We start from the raw sequence: 20,895 nt of genomic DNA, 5'->3' as shown, positions 1-20,895 counted from the left end.
TCTGTGAAACTAAAACTACTCTAAAAAATAAAGTATATATATATTTAAAGTCCAGGAAAGAGAAGCAGGCAGGAATTACGAAGCCTCTGAGCAGGCACCCAAGAGCTGACCCATTCTTTCCTTTCCTATTCTTCAATCAAACCTTTGGGCTGCTCTCACAAGAAAATTTGTATTTTTGTTGGAGAAATTCTTCATAATCACTTATTTCAACATATCAAAAAAGGCTAAGAATACAGTAACAGGAGAGGAGCATTATTAATACATTCTCCTTCCCTCAGCATATACATGAAAGAAACTACTTGAATGGACAGAAAATGAGACTAAACTGAGCACAATGTACTACCACAGCTACTGCCCAGACACTGCATCAAGGAGTTCGTTAAACATCACAGGGGAAAGTCAGTGAGGCTGAGAAGACCATGTCTGTGGTGTCATACAAGGTCAAGAAATAAACCCTTTCTTAAAATAACTGAAACATGACTAGGGGCTACCCTGCTATTTAGTGAAAACGATTAGCAAGGTATCATCTCCTGAGTGCCTCCCAGGGAACTTCACCATCCTGCAAAGGGACAAATCATTATTTCCTGAAGATGATTTAACTTTATAAACATTCATGACAGAGAGACAGGTTTGAGGAAAATAATGGGGAATGAAGTTGGATAACATCCCTTTGCAGTCAAAAATTAACTTGCTTATTACTCAAAGTTAACCTACGGAGTCAGGAGTCAGGATGGTGGTCACCTGGGGCAGGACCAAGGGGGGGTTCGGAGGGACTTGGACACGCTCTATTTCCTAATCTGCGTGCTGCTGCACAGGTGTATTCATCTTATAAAAATTCACTGACAGGGCTTCCCTGGTGGTGCTGTGGTTGAGAATCTGCCTGCCAATGCAGGGGACACGGGTTTGAGCCCTGGTCTGGGAAGATCCCACATGCCGTGGAGCAACTAGGCCCGTGAGCCACAACTACTGAGCCTGCGCATCTGGAGCCTGTGCTCCACAACAAGAGAGGCCACGATAGTGAGAGGCCCGCGCACCGCGATGAAGAGTGGCCCCCGCTTGCCGCAACTAGAGAAAGCCCTCGAACAGAAATGAAGACCCAACACAGCCAAAAATAAATAAATAAATAAATAAATAAATAAATAAATATTTAAAAAAATTCACCTACAGCCAATATTTTATAATAACTATAGAGTATAACCGTTAAAAATTGTGAATCACTACGTTGCACACCTGAAACTTATGTAATATTATAAATCAACTATATCTCAAAAATTTTTTTTATTTCACTGAACTATATACCACTGATTTGTGTGCTTTTCTATAGTTATATTTCATTTTTTAAAAAAGAACAATATAAAACAATTAATTGCCTGTTAAAAGCAACAAAGCCAATGTTGTTACGTGTTTCTTAACCTCATTTCTATGAGGGCGGGCCTATAAATTGGTTGTAAAAGCAATTTGAAATCCATTTCTAACACCGCCTAATGAATACCAGAATGCTGAGAAAGCCTATGGTCTTCTGAGGAATCTACTGAAAATGGCAGTGCTCACCTGGACTACAGCCTGACATCTTTTTTAAAAAGTATAATGAAATCTTGCAAGAAATAATTTTAAAACCATGGGAAAATCCAATTAAGCTGCTCTATATTCTGTACAAAGTGAAAAAAAATTCCTCCAACCACTTATCTTTAACTTGTGAAAAGTCACATTATTTAATCCGTTATCAACATCTACTGACTATAAATCTATTTGATTTACCTACTGAGTATTAATTAAGTCATTCCCTGAAATACACGCATTCAAATGAAGAGAATTCGACTTTGAGACAGTTTCTTTACTAGCCCAACTCAGACTGAAAGCAACTTCTCCCTGAGGACGACCTATGTAAACTCCGCACACTCAGCCAGCAGGGGACAGCACCTGGACAGAGTCAGACCCCACCCAAGGGTCACATTCTCATTCGCCCACTTAGACGTGTTTGAAAAATGTACACTTCAACAAGGTCCTAAATTAAAAAGTGGCTCTGCAGTGTCTTGAGTCCTCTTAGAAGGGTTAGCACACCCACAGGCCCATCTGGCCCCAAGTTCTCCTCACAGAGCTCAAAGTCAAAGCCGGCTTATTTGCAGCAGTGATACTTCCCCAGCATCATCTGCACAGTAATTAAGGATTTCTTTTTCTTTATGGTTCTGTTTGGGTTGCACTTTTTTTTTTTTTGCATGAAACATTTATTTACAAAAACACTGAATATATATGTTTTAATAACTATTTAAGCAATCATGTACTATTGATTTCAATAGTAATTACATTTGTTTTATAAAAATTTGCCCTTGGAGAATTTCCTCAGAAACAAATCATTCTCCAGGAAAAAAACCATACAAAGGAAAATATTAACCATTCTATTTAAAAGAGGTATCATGACACTGCAAAGCCACCTTTTTCCTTATGATCTGTTTGAAATGCATGATTTTCAAATGCATTAGCAGGAACTACTACCTAAAAGGAAACTAGTGACTTGGTTTATAAAATATTTTATAAAAAAACAAGAATGGTCATTGAGTAAATAATTTAATAAGACTACCAATAAGCCATCAGAAGAAGAGATCCATGTTAAATTTGTATTATTCAAAAAAGAGCCACACCTACAATGATGGAGGACAAAGTACGAGCTGGCTTTTCAAAGCCAATGAACAATGACTTCCCTTTGGTCTTTAAACCAATCAAAAAATTACAGAGCCTTCTACAACACCACACAGGGATCCCAGGATATTAGCTGAATCCATTTTTTTAAAACAAACTTTTGTCACTGATTTTCTCTAAAGTCTCTTTGCCATTTTTTATATTGAGTGTCTCACACTCACATGGATCAAAGAGAATCTCAAAATCACATCCATCAGGAACATAATCATTGCTGCAGAAGGGTATCTGGGGTATTACCTATCCTGATTCACCACACTGTTTTGGGGAAAGCTACACAGTGCTATCTAAATGAAAAAGAAAACAAACTCACAGTAGGGGAGGAAGGTGCATCTTCTATGCTTGCTAGAAAGATATTCCCCAAAGTGACTTGATGGCACTAAAACAGCAAAGTGGGCTAGCATCAGATGAAAAAGGACCCAGCTCTGGGCTTCCCTGGTGGCGCAGTGGTTAAGAACCCACCTGCCAGGGCTTCCCTGGTGGTGCAGTGGTTGAGAGTCCGCCTGCCGGTGCAGGGGACACGGGTTCGTGCCCCGGTCTGGGAAGATCCCACATGCCGCGGAACGGCTGGGCCCATGAGCCATGGTCGCTGAGCCTGCGCGTCCAGAGCCTGTGCTCCGCAACGGGTGAGGCCACAACAGTAAGAGGTCCACGTACCACAAAAAAAGAAAAAAAAGAAGAATCCACCTGCCAATGTAGGGGACATGAGTTCGAGCCCTGGTCCAGGAAGATCTCACATGCTGCAGAGCAACTAAGCCCATGTGCCACAACTACTGAGCCTGCGCTCTAGAGCCCGTGAGCCACAACTACTGAGCCTGTGTGCCACAACTACTGAAGTCCACGCGCCTAGAGCCTGTGCTCTGCAACAAGAGAAGCCACTGCAATGAGAAGCCGACGCACCGCTACGAAAAGTAGCCCCTGCTCGCCGCAACTACAGAAAGCCTGAGCGCAGCAACGAAGACCCAACACAGCGAAAAATAAATTAAAATAAATTTAAAAAAAAAAAAGAAAAAGGACCCAGCTCCCATCACAAATGCATTAACAATCAGAAGCAAATTGTCCATCCATTTATGAATTCCAAGTACAAATCACATTAAATTTGTCTGAGAGTACTGCGTACTTAGAACGCTAAAGATCCTTTAAGAAAAAACAAAGTAGTGTGTCTCAAGTCAATTCAAAAGAAAATAAGAAAACTGAAAGGCAATTGGAAATTGTGAAAGTTACATTCTAAGCTATTTATGAAATTAAAAAACTCTTCCTACGCTCTCCTTCAAACATACATATGCCAATCCTACTGCAGAAGATCAAGGGAAGGAGAACTCGAACATGTGATTAAAAAGACAAAGACAATTCTTTAATTTTTCACTCTAACAGAAAACAGATCACGGGCCCTGTCTGTAGCCTCTCCCTCAGTGAAGAGGGAGAGAGAACCTACAGTCTAGACTTGCTAGCCATCTTGTTTTGTTTAAAGACTTCTCTATGTGCAGAACCCCTGGCACTCTCCTCCCCACTAGAGACTTATGCTTTGTTCTGATGTACTCTCCTCCCTAGGAAAGTGCCACAGAACCACAGAAAATGCCCCTCGGCTAAAGCAGACATGAAATTTTTGATGAGCTCATTAAAGATTCATAATGAACAGACTATGGGCATGCCAGCACACACAGTGTGGTTTCCCGAGATAAGTGCATCTAAACGCAAGGACAACAGTGCGGTTCCGGGCTTAATGCAGAAAACCGATGAGCTTGGGTTTTCTTCTGTATTTTGTTTTTATGTTTAGGTTTGATATACCATATAGTAGGTAACACCTAAATTTATTTTCAAAACTGAAAAAAAAGAGTGAAGAAGAAAAGTTATGTTCAATTTCATGTACAAAATGTTATATCCTTAAGACTCTCACACTTAGGGCTGAAATCCCAAGCGGGAAGGAGCTAGCAGAGGTCTTCCAGAGAGGGTTTCCCTGGTGGCGCAGTGGTTGAGAGTCTGCCTGCCAACGCAGGGGACACAGGTTCGTGCCCCAGTCTGGGAAGATCCCACATGCCGCGGAGCGGCTGGGCCCGTGAGCCATGGCCGCTGAGCCTGCGCCTCCGGAGCCTGTGCTCCGCAATGGGAGAGGCCAAAACGGTGAGAGGGACCAAAATCCAGGTCCCGTCTCCCGGGCTGAGGCTCTCTCCACTTTATTATTTCCTTTCTCTAGTTCCTTAAGGGAGAGTTCCCCTGGTTTAGTAGTTTTCACGTGAAAAACCAAGCCCTGATAGGAATCTGCAATTCTGGCCTGGCCCCTGTCCCGAGGCTGTTAAAGCTTAAACCTAGAGGAACTCAGGCCCACTTCCTTGAGGATCTGACAGGTTTGCTTTGCTATTTTTTATAAATAAAATTTCACAGAGAAGCTGCCTCCTTTCTTCCTTCTGGAAATTTAAAACCAGTACTGTACCTGAACCTCCTCAAAAATAGTTGCTTGCTCCTGATTAGTTAATGTTGTCAGGTGCTTCTGGAGTTCTAGTTTGGTTTTGGAAGAATTCATTCCTATTAAGAGAAAAAAAGAGACATGAGAACACTCTAGGTAACAGTTACGAGGTACAGTTAACACTTCCCATGCTCACTCCCCCCTCTTACATGACTTAACCACCTTCTTCAGGCTTCTGAGGTTTTATGGAAAGTCTAATCAATAATGTCGGTGATGATGATGACCCTGACAACAAGCAACATATTTTTTTTTTTTTTTTTTTTTTTTTTTTTTGTACGCGGGCCTCTCACTGCTGTGGCCTCTCCTGCTGCGGAGCACAGGCTCTGGACGCGCAGGCTCAGCGGCCATGGCTCACGGGCCCAGCCGCTCTGCAGCATGTGGGATCCTCCCGGACCGGGGCACAAACCCGCGTCCCCTGCATCGCAGGCAGACCCTCAATTACTGCGCCACCAGGGAAGCCCCTAAGCAACGTTTTTTGATTGAGCCCTCACGTGGTAGGCACTGACTTAAACATCAGGCCTGTATCATTTCATTTAATACTCAGAACAATCTGGTAAAGAGGACTTGATTAGCCCCATTTTACAGTTACGGAAACTGAGACCCAGAGAGCTCAGTTAATTCCCAAAGACCCCATACTGGACTCTCTGTCAGCTTTGTGTGGTTCCAAATTGCCTTTTTTCGCCACTACTCCAACACCTCACACAGCCAGAACATTGTCCGCAGGAAACGATAAATTCTCAGGGAGTATTTATATGTAAACTAGACAATCTCCCTTAAGGATAAACAACTACTGCCCCATTTGAAAACTGACCAACATTCTTCTCTTACAGGTTAGGCTAGGCTCTTTCACAAGAAAGTGATTTGTGTGGCTAACAACTTTCCCTTTACCACCACATGCTTAGTAATAGTCTTATGGCCACTTAAATAACATTACAAAGGATTCTGAGGGAAAGTCATTAAAATAAAGTTGCAATTTTAATGTCCATTAGAATTTGGTATTTCAGAAAGTTCCTTCTCCACACATATATGGCTCAGACCCTGTTTTGCCTTTTCTTGGCACCAGAGATAAATGCTACCCATGATGAAAAGATTTGGGATGAAAGGATTTGTTGACCTAACTATCGTGGGAAAAAAACTGCTGCTGATTACTTTTATTCCCAGGGCAGTCCTGTCCCCATCCACATGCCACCCCGTCTTCTCCTCCTGAGGGTGAGCCACTGGGGAGGGCCTTGGCCAAGTCTCTGTGCCAGATTTATCTACATTACTAGGATGGCCAGAGGGGACAGCTCTGAACAGGGACTTGGAAACCAGGCCTCTGTTTTACAGATGAGTTTGCTGAGGTCCGGAGAAGCCAGGCGACTGACAGGTCAGGAGGCCAATCGGCAGCCAAGCCTGCCCCAACGCCAGTGCTCCTCCATCGCCCACCCCGCACCCTGCAGCAGAAGGCAGGGCCCTCACCCTCCTAACAGGCAGTGGTGAGGTCGCTGCCCCTACTCAAACCACTGCAGCTCCCAGAAGTCCTTCCTCTTTCCACCACCGTTTTATTTTTTTGGCCAAGAAAACCCTGAGGCCACCATAAAAATAAAAGCCAATATTTCTTAAGTGATTGCTGTGCCACTTCATGCAACACTCCATAAATAATCTCATCTGATCCTCAACATAATCCTTGGAGTGGGCACTATTTTAAGCAATTCCAAGGTCTATAGATGAAGAAACTGAGGCACAGTGAAGTCAAATGTCTTGCCCAAGGTTATCAGCTAAGGGACGGACAAAGTCAGAATCTGACCCACATCTGTCTGCCCCCAGAGCCCACCCTAGGACACTCCACTGCTCCTTTACCCAGGCAGTCAAGCCACCTGACGCCACTGCCTTCAACACGGAAGTGAAGTGCTAAGTGAAATAAGTCAGCCAGAAAAAGACAAGTACTGTATGTTTCCACTTGTACGTGGAATCTAAGAAACAAACAAATATAACAAAACAGAAACAGACTTAACAAAGGACTAGTGGTCGCAGGGGGGAGGGGAAGGGGCGGAAGGGTGAAATAGGTGAAGGGGATTAAGATGTACCAAGGGATTTAAACTACCAGTTATAAAATAAATAAGTCACAGGGATGTAATGTACAGCACAGGGAATACAGTCAATAATGTCATAATGATATTGTATGGTACATAAGAAATAAAAATACTGACTCACTATGTTATACATCTGAAACTAATAATATTGTAAGTCAACTATTCTTCAATCAGAAAAAAAGAGGTCAGTAAAAGTGCAGAAAGGACAGATGAATTTTATCAGAGCACAGTTCAGGTACTCCTCAGGCAAGCTGTCAGGTCATACAAGCCAGGCAAACAGAGATGCCTTTACTGCACTAACTACTTACATGTTGAATCAAAACAGTGTTTAAATTTACGAGTAAAATTAGCACTCAGAAATCATTAAATAAAAATCCTCCCTGCATATGGATGTCAATGACACAGTGCAAACATCCTCTCTTGGAAACACTGTACTGCTTGATGAGACATTCACATGTGGAGAAAAACCCCAAGAAGAGTCAGACTAATTATATATACTTCTAACAATCTCAGGTGAAATCATACAGACTATTCTTCATATTCAGCAGGTCTGGAGAGATCCTTAGACAGTTCTATCCTTGTCTTCAGGGTGCCTCAATTCATTAGGTTCTTCCTGCCCCATCTCAAATCAGAGGTGGTCTTTGTGGTCCCAGCACCTGCTCTTCCACTGTGCACCCTCCACAGGGCTTCTCACTACCTTCAGCCTTGGCGGGGGGGGGGGGGGGGGGGGGGGGGGGCGGGGAACGGGAGTTTCTGCAGCAAGAAGGGGGCACTCCCCAGGTGATGCCAAAAGGTTTTAGAGGGGAGAAGCGAGGCAAGTGAGCCCGCCTTCATGATGTCTGGTTGAAAAGGCTCTTATTAAAGGGAGCTCTGATGAGTGCCTTTGCTTTGCTGAAGGCAAATTTACTTAGACAGCAAAAGGAAACCTCAGTAAAACTTTTTTTTTCCTTTTAGTGAAAGTATAATTCATTCCAAGAATTCCCAAAATGCTCCTCTAAACTTTAAAATAAGCAAAACACTATATAAATACTAGCAGTTGTACATAGTTCAAACACAGAATCAGCACAGCTGCACCCCTTACATGTTGTAAGTGTCCAACAGCACCCATATGTACAGTGTATTTATTCTATTTTACAGAGTCCAGAGCATACTGACTATATCAATTTATTAAGAAAACAGTCTTGGGACTTCCCTGGTGGCACGGTGGTTAAGAATCCACCTGCCAATGCAGGGGACATGGGTTCGAGCCCTGGTCTGGGAAGATCCCACAGGCCGCGGAGCAGCTAAGCCCCCGAGCCACAACTACTGAGCCTGCGTGCCACAACTACTGAAGCCCAGGCGCCTAGAGCCCGTGGAGAAGCCACCACAATGAGAAGCCCTCACACTGCAACGAAGAGTAGCCCCTGCTCACCGCAAATAAAGAAAGCCTGCGCACAGCAACGAAGACCCAACTCAGCCTGAATAAATATATTAAAAAAAAAAAAAAAAGTCTTTCTTTTTGTTGCCATGTCATTGGTCCTCTCCACAGTTTATGGAGTTCCTGGCCAGATCATAACTTCCTATTAGAACTACTCCTATGGGAACATACAATGAGCTTTAATAAATGACTCATTCTACTTATTAGGGATGCAATATAGCAAAAAGCAAGAACCTTGAACTGTTCATAAAATAATCAGCATCTCCCCTACTAAGGATGGCTCTAATAATATGCCGTCTATACTTTAGAAATGCTTCCCATCGTGTAGGCAAAATATAATCCTCACTAGCCTTCTAATTGTGCTATTTATTGGATGTTTTCACATTAGCATAGCTTCTGCTTTGCTTGGATTTTATCCAGTAAAAAGATAAATGAAATGATAATTCCGAAACGATAGCAGCAAAATCCCCACCACAATTAAACTTTTCAGCTATATTTTTCTGAAAGCTAAGCCAGACCAAAGAAAGATGTATCAAGTGGAACTCTGGAACCCTTCCAGTTCCTGCAGATCAGGATCTGCTTTATCTTCAAGGCCAAAGTCATTGTTGGCTTCTTAATAAGCTCGTAAGAGACATTTCTGTCATTTACCTTATCTTGACAACCACTAAGGAAAGGGTTAGTGATCCTCTCAGATGGGATCTCTTGTTAAAGCACACGTTTTCTTGTTCCCAAATATATTTTGTATAATGTCAGCAAGGAGTAACAGCTAGGAAAACACAGTTGAAAATGGTAATCATTTTGATTCATTTTAAAGAGCACTGAAATGCCAGCAAATGAAACTTCAAAGACCTTAAGATGATGTCAATTTGTCTTTCAAAAGGGAAATCAGATACGACTTCAAACCCATCAGGATGGTTATCATCCCCAAATCCCAGAAACTAAGTTTGCTTATCCCTGAAATGTGCAAATAATCCCTTTTCCTCCCAGAGGTGGTGAGGATTAAGTGGATGATAATACATGTTAAAGAAAACACTTAGTACAGTGCCAGGCACATCTTAAGTATGCTAACCGGAACGTGTACTGCAGTTTCTCCCTAAGCCACATTTCTAGGAATCGTAGTCCATACTCGCAGCATCACTTCCTGTGCGCTTTCTCATGGGCTCCTCAGCTGCAACCTACCTTACGGCTGCTCCCTCCACTAAAACTGTTCCGGCAGAGGTTATCGATGACACTGTCATTGACTTACCCAGTGGAAATTCTTAGCTCTCTTGTTACGAGACCCCTCCATGGTAGCTGAAGTGACTGACCACTCACACCACCTTGCTAACAATGCAACTGGTCTTGTTCCCTGTGGTCCCCTTACTCCTCCACTGCCCTCAGAGCCCCTTGAGGGGAGATGGTCTAGGCACAGTGCCTGACATACAGAAGACATCCACCTATGAGCCCTGTAACTAACACAAGCCTCCACGGGGCAGAACCTTCCAACGAATTTGCCCAGGACCCTTAACAGCCCCCCGCCCACCCTGCCGCCCTCCCACCCCGGCTCACCCTCAATCCGCTCACAGAGCTTGTGCAGGCCCTGCAGGGGGCAGCCCTCACACAGCTGGGCCGTCGCCTTCGCTGTCTGCTGCACCGCAGCCACTGTGAAGGCCTGCTTCAGGGTCATCATGATCTCATCCACCTGATCGAAGAGAGGAGACTATAGTCATCAAAAAGTCCATTTAAAATGAGCTGGGCAGATGGGACTTCCCTGGTGGAGCAGTGGTTAAGAATCCGCCTGCCAATGCAGGGGACACGGGTTCAAGCCCTGGTCTGGGAAGATCCCACATGCCGCGGAGCAACTAAGCCCGTGCACCACGACTACTGAGTCTGCGCTCTAGAGCCTGTGAGCCACAACTACTCAGCCCGCGAGCCACAACTACTGAAGCCCACACGCCTAGATCCTGTGCTCCGCAACAAGAGAAGCCACCACAATGAGAAAGCCTGCGCACTGCAATGAAGAGTAGCCCCCGCTCACCGCAACTAGAGAAAGCCCGTGCGCAGCAACAAAGACCCAGCGCAGCCAAAAATAAATAAATAAATTTATTAAAAAAAAAAAAAAAAAAGCTGGGCAGAGATTTCAGGACTCTGTGGAAAGACTCAGTACTTTAAGATTCTTCTGGACTGTTAGTCACAGGTTAATGAATAATAATCATAATACCTGCTAGGATTACACATAGCCTAGAAACACTACAAATGCTCAAAGCTCTTCAAGGAGATAAGGTAAAAACTAGACGCAAATTAAATACTGAATGAAAACCAACTCTTCTGATCAAAAGTCCAAAATGACATTTGAAAAATGCTAAAGCAGAGGGTGAAAGTGAGCAGGCCTTTAAGAATGATGAAAATTGAAAATGCACATCGAATTAAGTCTCAGGTATGTACTAGCTGGTTATCAAATAGTGACGAAAGAATAATTAAAGCCAAATAATATGTCAATGAGGCCATATGGCTTTGCTAAGTAAAGATATCAGTGAGGTTGAAATCCCTTGTAAAGGAGACTTTAAGAACGGCCCCTTCTCACTTACCAGAGCTTCATTTGTGCACTGAAACACGTAACAGACGAAATGAAAGCCTCCACCTCCCGAAGACTCTCGGCAGATAAACCCAAAGTGGTCCACATGTCTAATACCCTGTTGAAGGCAGGGACAAGAACAAGGAATTGTCAGTTATATCCAGAAAAGGCACCACTGCCAGACATGCAACTGAAGAGTCACACAGCACAATTTTAAAGGACATTATAAAAGTATTATTTTCTCAGATATTTTAAATGTCTAAAAACATCTCTCAAATATGAAGTTCTACTAAAATGTTACTCTGATTATCCCCACAATAAGAGAAGTAGGATCTGAAAACTGGAGTTTTTACTGCTCATTTTAGTAGTGAAAGGAAGTGGAGAAAAGCTGACACAAAAAAATGAGAATTCTTCTTCAGTATCAAGGAATTAGCAGACGAGAGATTAACATACAAACACATATGCACACATACGCAAACACATGCAGACACAAAGTTTAAAAGATTTAAAACATACGTACTACTAAAATAACAAATATGTAAATACTGAAGTAAACTGGTAGGAAGAATGAGTCAAAAATTATACATACAAGAGAAGAGAGACGCTTTTAGACATAAGATATGAAGGCCAAAGTTCTACCATAGTTTCCTAAGAGCTCTTTTTAATAAATATTAATATGTACGCTTGTTTTGAAAGTATAAGCTAAGAGGCACCTTAATACAGATTAGACATCACCCATAAACATTAATATGCAGCATCTCCTGAAAGCACCAGCAGGCAGAGACATGAGTGCTGACAGCTTGAAGGGCAGGTGATCATGTAAACTTGTAAACTGTACCCTTTAGGAAATAATTAAACTATCACATGAAAAAGCAGATATTTAATACGAACATTACAATACAAATAGCAGCAAATCAAGATAAAAAGTATCTTGAGTAAAATTGGCATAGCTCGTTATAATTAACAGATTCTCCAAAATCTCTCTATGAAACACACCCAGGAGATGTGCAAGTAAGAACTCAAGCAGATACTGTACTCTGAGGAAAACAGCCTCAAAATAGTCACTATTTATTATATTTTAAGGAAGAAGAAATAATGATCTTGGTACCTCAAAAGTTATGAATTTTTATAAAGTAAAAATAAGTATCTATTTAAAAATATTAACTGTGTGTGAATGTATATATAAATATGCACACACACACACACACACACCTGGAAATCATGACTGTGGAACATTACTACCAATGCCTGAAAAAAAAGAAAAGGAGACCTATTTTCTCCAGTAGGTTATGGTTGCTAAAAGCAAAATTCTTAATTTCAAAATTATATTTATAGTTTGCCTTAATACACAAAAGGAAATGCAAGATCACAAACCCAGTACTTAGAAAGCATACATCTTGTGACCGTAACCACTTCTGCTGAATGACGGTATAAGTATTCATTAAAAAATCAAATGGCAATTGAGCTGATAACCCATCTCCATTTACCTGAGAGCAAAAGGATATCTCCTTAAAATTTTTCTCCAACGCTATTTTTTTGGTGTCAGGACTGATGAGGTAAACTTCAGACTGACCAATCTTAAAAGACAAACAAAAAAAGAAACTAGCTTTTTATGAACACTGAATTCAGATTTATACACGAACTTTCTCATTTCATAACCTATGAAAATAGAGACTCAATGGGTCAAGCTCCTATAGAATTCTGACCATCTCATGTAGAAAATCACTTCAAGGTCACAATCTATCCTACAGATTTCAGGTAGCACAGACAACCATCAGTGTGTTCACCTACATCAGGCAGCAGTCTTGAGGTGAAAGGACCAAATATACAGAAGTTGGCAACTAAGCCTCAGGTTCCCACATCCCCCCTTTGTAAGGAAGAGAGGTTCCTACATAAGTGAACCTCCCAGGAAACAGGAGCTTCTCTTTCAAGATTTCTAGAACACTTCCTAATGATTAGAAAAGTCTTCTTAAATTATTGTTAAAACAATCTACCATTTGTTGAATGCATACTGTGTTAGATATTCACTACTGCTTACCTGACTTTCTAAAAAAGCTAGAGCGTTAGGACAAATTAACACTGTCTTACATACCTGGGTCAGCGTAACAGATCTCCATTACAGCAGGGGACTGTGTTGCAATAACCACACTGTTAACTGTGCAGCACCCCTCCCTCACCTTGCTGCTCCCTGAACCCAGCTGGCCACAATGAAACCTGCTCAGTGAAAACCACTTCCTCAAGAAAGTCTTCCCTGATTCCCCAGATGCCCTCACAGCATCCTTTACTTCTCCTTTACGGCATTTATCACAATTTTAGTGAGACAATTACCTGTACAATCGCCAGTCTCTCATTGGAATCTAAATTCCACGTGGGCAGAGATCATGCCTGTCTTGTTCACTGCTGTATTTCTAACGTATTACACAGGACCCTGTATACAGCAGTCACATAATAAGTACTTGAAAATAAATGCACTGAGCAGCTTTCCCAATGACACCAAGAGGGTTTTTGCTTTGTTTTGTTTTTTTAAAATATATATCACACATTACAGCACCAGACTGACTGCCAACGTAGCACTCTTTTCAGTATACTAGGTCAACCATGAAAAGAGGAAGAAATCGGGCCTCTGACACCCCATCTTGATCTTGAACCTGCATACATCCACACAGCCAGCTTCCTCACTCCTGGGCCATCCTCTGCCCCGAATTAGGCACAGACGCCAAGAGTTTACATTTAAGCTCGTGTTGCTCTCTCTAGTCAGCCTTAGGCCAAAGAAGAGACAGAGGAGGCCGAGGAACAATCCACTCCCTATATTGTCAGAGACCAGCTTGGTACTGGGCCAGCTGAGTCCCATCGGCTCAGACCCAGAGGACTCCCAGGGAGGGCAGCCTGACCAGAAGAGCCGACATCAGCATGGAACCCAGGAGCAGCGACTGCAAGGGACAGCTTCCCTGCCCATGCCTTTTCTGGCAGTTGGCTGTCAGTTTACCAAACCATTTCTAGGAAAAAGTGAGTGAGCAATTGGCTAAACTAATATTTCAGCTTGAGTATCAATTTCAAATATCATGTTATCCCCAAATCTAATTATCCAGATAACAAAGGGTAAGTATTTTACAAATTAGTAAAAATAGTAAAGAAGGGGTATTTTCCAAAAAGATTTTGTTGAAATACATTACTTGAAATTAATATCCATTTTTAAAATCTCCTTTGGGGGCCTCTTTTACACATATTAACTCTTCTTTCCACATTGAAAAGGTGTCTTCACAACCATGGGGGAGGGGGATAAAAGTCATAGAGGATATAAGATAAGAGTCTCTTTTGTGACCCCCTGCTGAATTCCAAAGGCTAATTAGGGACTAAATAAGGATTTTATCTTGAGAAAAGAATTATTCAGTATAAAAACATATGGATTCACACATAAATCCAAAAGCAATTCACAAAGAATCTTCGCGTGATAAAGCAGATTTTCTTTTAAACACACAGATCAGACTGGGGATGCGCATGAGGCTTTGATAATATTTTACCGTGAAGAGCATAGTTCGATTTTCCTCAATATCCGTTGGCTGCACAATATTGTGTCCACTAATCAGGTGGTTCTCGATGTCGTTCTCCTCAAAGGAGCTGAAAAAACTACTACTCCGCAGGCCTGCGTCCTGAAACTCCTTCCTGAAGGCCAAGGAGCGCAGCCCGGGCTGGGAGAAGGACTTGCGCATCGGCCGTGGGCCCCGCTCCCGGTCCCCCGGCGGCTGCGGCGCAGCCCGGAGCTGATCCGAGGAGAAGCCGCCGCCGCTCACGTGGCTGAAGCCCTCGATGCACTCATCAATCAGGGCGGGCGGGGCCTTCCTGTGCGCCACCGCCACGCGGCCGCAGAACAGCACCTCGAACTTCTTGGCGAAAGTGTCATCGAACTCGGAAGGGCAGCGGAGCTCGTCCTGGCGGGCGATCTTCCCGGCCTGCCGGATGGAGCTGATGATCTCAGGCACCTGCCGGGCAAGGAAGGAGTGTTATTTGGAACCCGCAGTGGCTGGCACGGCACAGGACCCGCATCCACAGAAGCCAACGCCATGCTCTCCCCATCGGCACACGGCGTATTCCATCAGCCTGAAGGAGCATCCCACTGGGAATCTGGGACCAGGAGAGGGAAATGGGCAACTTACACAGAGACAAGAAGGGGAAAAGTATTTACTCAGCACCTCTTCCACGCTGGGGCTACGCTAGAGGATTCGCGCGCCCAACATCCTGCAAGCTTAAGTAAGGAGCTCACAGCCACACAGCCACACGTGGCAAGTCAAACCCAGGCTGGTGCCCCCACTCCAAAGCCAAAGGTCTTCTCCGGGAAGCTGCCACCAGAACATTATGCAGTTATTCTAATTTCATGGCAGTGTGTCTTGGCAGTGCGTCAAGTCTTCCAAAATAAATGATGGGATGAGGAGAACAAGACTGTAATTATCTTATACAACCTTTCTTCTAATCACAACATCATTATTTTCTCTAATGACAACTAACAATTTATTCCTCAGTCTTGTATTTCCCAAGAGTTGAATAGTATTGACTACACAGCTAGGAGGTTTTAATCAAGGCGTAAGCAACCCATGACAGTATCATAATCAGGGCAACACACGGGCTTCTTTCCACTGAGCTTCTAAAGCCTTTGATTCCTAATGTAAAGTCATGATCAAGAGAATGAACAAAAGGGTCTCGTGTGCTACTGTCGGCACTACTGCTACACCCTCTCATCATTAGCTTCTGACAAGATCCCTCAAAGAAGCCACAGACCGAGATGAGTCCTCAACCGCATGAATAAGCATCTGTGCAATCATCTGGATGATGTACAGCCTCGGTACTAACACAAAACAGGCACAAATTCAATTTTCATAAGGAAGGGCCTAGTTTTTGTTATGCCCTAACACCCAAAGCCAATTTTTCCTTTTCTCTTTGTAAGAAAATCCAATTTAAGACCCAATACCCATAGGCCCAATGTCTTTTTAATGACATAGAGGGAAAAGAACCCCTTTTCAATTCAAGTCAAAGATCAATACATACAGTAAAGGGAGGTGGTTTTGGTGGATTTTAAGAAGCAAGCTTATATTCTGTGTTCATAACATAATCCCCAAAGACCCAACGACTCAAAAGACTTTTCTCTTTGTGATTTCGTACCAAGCACACCTTAAAGACAATCTCTGCCATAAAGATTAAGATATATCCTTTCAAGATCTTTTATCGTACAAAAAGTCAGTTTTATCTTCAGAGATTTTATGTTTTAAAAAATTAATTCCTGAAGCTTAAGACCTAAATGACACTAAGGAAGCCAGAATTTCAGCGTCAAGCAACCATGTGCCCGGAGTATTTGCTTGAGCTGTAGCTCATTCCTCCACTGACAAATAATTACATATCCTGTGGAGGCCTAAAAATTGTTCATCAATATAAAAGGACAGAGAGAAGAAAGTAGAAAGTCTAGATTTCACTCACACCTTTGCCAACCAGTCACTACAGGAACTTGGCAAAAACAGCCTGTTTTTCTCTCTGGGGGAAAAAAAATGCTTACAAGATTTTTCAGGTAAAAGTTGTTTCTGTAAGGGTAAAGAATAATGACTTTTTCAAAAAAAAAAAGAAAAACGATTTATGCAAGTGAAAACCTTGCCGCTTTTCTGAGCAAGTGGGTAAAATTATTTTATCAGGAGCCATGTGAATCTTCCTAATTACTAACCCCACTCTCTGAACAGAAAATTCAAAGCTTACTCAGTCTTTTGAGGCTTTTTTTAAAACAATAACTGACATTTCTATATGCTGGGTCTTCCACTGCATCTGAAGTGAGTAATGAATGGTGTCTTTCGTTACATATCAAAGGGGAGAGAAAATGTGTGAAGTCACATGAATTTATGGTGACTCAGCAATAAAAGGTACAAACACAAGTAAGACACAAAGTAGAGAACTTGCTTGTTCCCTCGCTTCACAAGGTCAGAGGAAGCTAAAGAGTACATCGTCCTTGGTCAGAGTTGAGCTGTGGTCATTTTTCCTACCACCAATCTCTCCTATCCTTTGATTAGAATCTTCGAAACACACGCTTTACTCAAAGACCAGTGCCTCTCCCTGCTCTAGCAGGTGCCTCTCCCTGCTCTAGTGAGCTATGTGAATATGGGTATCAAGGAGATAATTGGGGTTAAAAAAAAATCTCAGGGATCCTGACAAGAATATAACAACTTCAGAATATTTGAAGGCATATTGCCAAACACAGTTTCAACAATAAATTGTAAATAGTTAAAAATCTAACGTTTTTAAAACATTTCTGTAAGTCATTCAAGTACACTAGGAGACTAAATAAAAAGTGGACTCCACATGTGCCTAAGTTTGCAAAACTTTGATAGTTTAGTTCCCTTAACCAGAACAGACCTGAGCACCGTTTTTTGAAAAATGAAGGCATATGACAAACCCACAGCTAACGTCATACTCAACAGTGAAAAGCTGAAAGCACTCACTCTGAGATCAGGAACAAGACAAGGATCTCTCGTCACTTTTATTCAACACAGTTTTGGAAGTCCTAGCCAAGCAATCAAAGAAAAAGAAATAAAGGAATCCAAATTGGAAAGGAAGAAGTAAAACTGTCACTGTTTGCAGATGACATGACACTATACATAGAAAATCCTAAAGATGGTACCAGAAAACTACAAGAGCTCATCAATGAATTCAGTAATGTTTCAGGATACAAAAATTAATATACTGGGGACTTCCCTGGTGGCACAGTGGTTAAGAATCCACCTGCCAATGTAGGGGACATGGGTTCAAGCCCTGGTCCGGTCAGATCCCACATGCCACGGAGCAACTAAGCCCATGTGCGACAACTACTGAGCCTGCTCTCTAGAGCCTGCAAGCCACAACTACTGAGCCCATGTGCCACAACTACTGAAGCCCGCGCACCTAGAGCCCACGCTCCGCAACAAGAGAAGCCACCACAATGAGAAGCCTGCACACCACAACTAAGAGTAGCCTCCACTCGCCGCAACTAGAGAAAGCCCGCATGCAGCAACAAACACCCACTGCAGCCAAAAATAAATAAATTAATTAATTAAAGAAAATTAATACACAGAAATCTGTTGCATTTCTATACACTAACAACAAATTATCAGAAACAGAAATTAAGGAGACAATCTCATTTACCATTGCATCAAAAAGAATAAAACACCTAGGAATAAACATACCTAAGGAGGCAAAAGACCTGTATTCCAAAAACTATTAAGATGCTGACGAAGAAATTGAAGACAACACAGACAGATGGAAAGACATACCGTGTTTTTGGACTGGAAGAATCAATATTGTTAAAATGACTATACTACCCAAGGCAATCTACAGATTCACTGCAATCCCTATCAAACTACCAATGGCATTTTTCACAGAACTAGAACAAATAATTTTAAAATGTATATGGAAACACAAAAGACCCCGAATAGCCAAACAATCTTGAGAAAGAAGAACAGAGATGGAGGAATCACACTCCCTGACTTCAGATTATTTTACAAAGCTACGGTAATCAAAACAGTATGATTTTGTACTGACACAAAAGCAGACATACAGATCAACAGAACAGGATAGAAAAACCAGAAATAAACCCATACACTTATGGTCAATTAATCTACAGTATCTATGACAAAGGAGGCAAAAATATACAATGGAGAAAAGACAGTTTCTTCAATAAGTGATGCTGTACACCTACATGTAAAAGAATGAAATCAGAACATTCTCTAACACATATACAAAAATAAACTCAGAATGGCTTAAAGACCTAAATGTAAGAATGGATACTATAAAACTCCTAGAGGAAAACATAGGCAGAACACTCTTTGACATAAATTGAAGCAATATTTTTTTGGATCCATCTCCTAAAGGGAATAAAAGTGAAGACAAACAAAGGGGACCTAATTACACTTAAAAGCTTTTGCACAACAAAGGACACCACTGACAAAACAAAGACAGTCTAGTAGATGGGAGAAAATATTTGCAAATGATATGACGAATAAGGGATTAATATCTAACATATATAAACAGCTCATACAACTTAACATCAAAAAAACAAACAACCCAATTTTTAAAATGGGCAGAAGAATAGACATTTTTCCAAAGAAGAAAGGCAGATGGCCAACAGGCACAGGAAAAGCTGCTCAACATCACTAATCATCAGGGAAATGCAAATCAAAACCACAATGATCTCACACCTGTCACAGAACAGCTATCATCAAAAAGAACACAAATAACAAATGTTGGCAAGGATGTGGGGAAAAGCGAACCCTCGTACACTGTTGGTAGGAATGTAAATTCGTGCAGCCACTGTGGAAATCAGCATGGAGGTTTCTCAAAAAGCTAAAAATAGAACTACCATATGACCCAGCAATCCCACTACTGGGTATACATCTGAGAAAAACAAAAATGAATTTGAAAAGATACATGCACCCCAATGTTCACAGCAGCATTATTTACAATTGCCAAGACATGGAAAAAACCTAAGTGTCCATCAACATATGAATGGATAAAGAATAGGTGGTGTATATATATATACAATGGAATACTACTCAGCCATAAAAAAGAATGAAAGTTTACCATCTGCAGCAACATGGATGGATTTGGAGGGCATTATGCTAAGTGAAATAAGTCAAGAGAAAATCACTTATATGTGAAGTCTAAAAAATACAACAAATTTAGTGAATACAACAAGAAAGAAGCAGACTTACAGATATAGAGAACTAGTGGTTACCAGTGGGGAGAGGAGCAACATAAGGGTAGGGGAGCGGGAGGTACAAACTACTGGGTGTAAGACAGGTTCAAGGAGGTATTGTGGAACACAGGGAATATAGTCAATATTCTGTAGTAACTGTAAGCGGAAAGTAACCTTTAAAAATTGTATAAAAATTTTTTTAAAAAAGAAAAATGAAGGCATACTGTCCACTTGTGATGAAATCCTGAATTCTCTGTTTTTTTTTTATAAATTTATTTATTTTATTTTTGGCTGCGCTGGGTCTTCATTGCTGCACATGGGCTTTTCTCTGGTTGTGAGAGGGGGCTACTCTTTGTTGCGGTATGCAGGCTTCTCACGGTGGTGGCTTCTCTTGTTGTGGAGCCTGGGCTCTAGGCGCGTGGGCTTCAGTAGTTGTGGCACGCAGGCTCAGTAGTTGCGGTGCACGGGCTCTAGAGCATAGGCTCAGCAGTTGTGGCGCACGGGCTTAGCTGCTCCGCGGCATGTGGGATCTTCTGGACCAGCGATCGAACCCGTGTCCCCTGCGTTGGCAGGCGGATTCTTAACCACTGCGCCACAGGGAAGCCCCTGAATTCTCTATTCTTTATAACTCTGTCCTAGACTCACCTATACTGTTGCTTGTTACATAAGGGAACTGGGCCACTTACTTCATTTTAGTTTCAAACATTGTCCTTGGTATGATTGGATGCCAGAAGGTAGGGATTCAGAAGTGTGAGATGAACACAAGGTAGCCCTCTGCCTTGGAAGGGAGTGGGGCCTGGAGGGAAGTTTGATTAGAACCCTTTACAGTAAGAGAGATGGGGTTTGCTGGGAACCTGGACTAAGCAGCAAGCACTGAAGACAGAGAGAAAGGCTGCGTGAAAGATTCTGGAAGACAGACCCACAAGACTTGGTGATTACCCAGACAGGGGCATTGAGGGTGTGGAAGACGGCACGGGACTCACAGGGCTCTGG

At 42.2% G+C, this 20,895-nt stretch overlaps 1 protein-coding gene across 11 annotated transcripts in view; it reads right to left on the bottom strand.

Moving 5' to 3' along the window:
* TBC1D1 (TBC1 domain family member 1) overlaps nt 1-20,895 on the bottom strand; it is a 230,172-nt gene that overhangs the window by 88,012 nt on the left and 121,265 nt on the right. For 10 of the 11 annotated variants that reach the window (XM_073805150.1, XM_073805147.1, XM_073805143.1 and 7 more), the window contains 5 exons: nt 14,723-15,181; nt 12,689-12,778; nt 11,215-11,319; nt 10,196-10,328; nt 5,126-5,217 (listed from right to left, as the gene is read on the bottom strand). In XM_073805150.1, coding sequence (XP_073661251.1) covers nt 5,126-5,217; nt 10,196-10,328; nt 11,215-11,319; nt 12,689-12,778; nt 14,723-15,181 — 879 coding nt within the window. The remainder of the gene's footprint in view (nt 1-5,125; nt 5,218-10,195; nt 10,329-11,214; nt 11,320-12,688; nt 12,779-14,722; nt 15,182-20,895) is intronic. The other variant, XM_073805145.1, reaches the window with a different exon arrangement.

The sequence above is a fragment of the Tursiops truncatus genome, chromosome 5, assembly GCF_011762595.2.
Source record: "Tursiops truncatus isolate mTurTru1 chromosome 5, mTurTru1.mat.Y, whole genome shotgun sequence".
NCBI lineage: Eukaryota > Metazoa > Chordata > Mammalia > Artiodactyla > Delphinidae > Tursiops > Tursiops truncatus.
The sequence above is the reverse complement of the archived record's forward strand: the minus strand, read 5'-3'. Positions and strand labels throughout refer to the sequence as shown.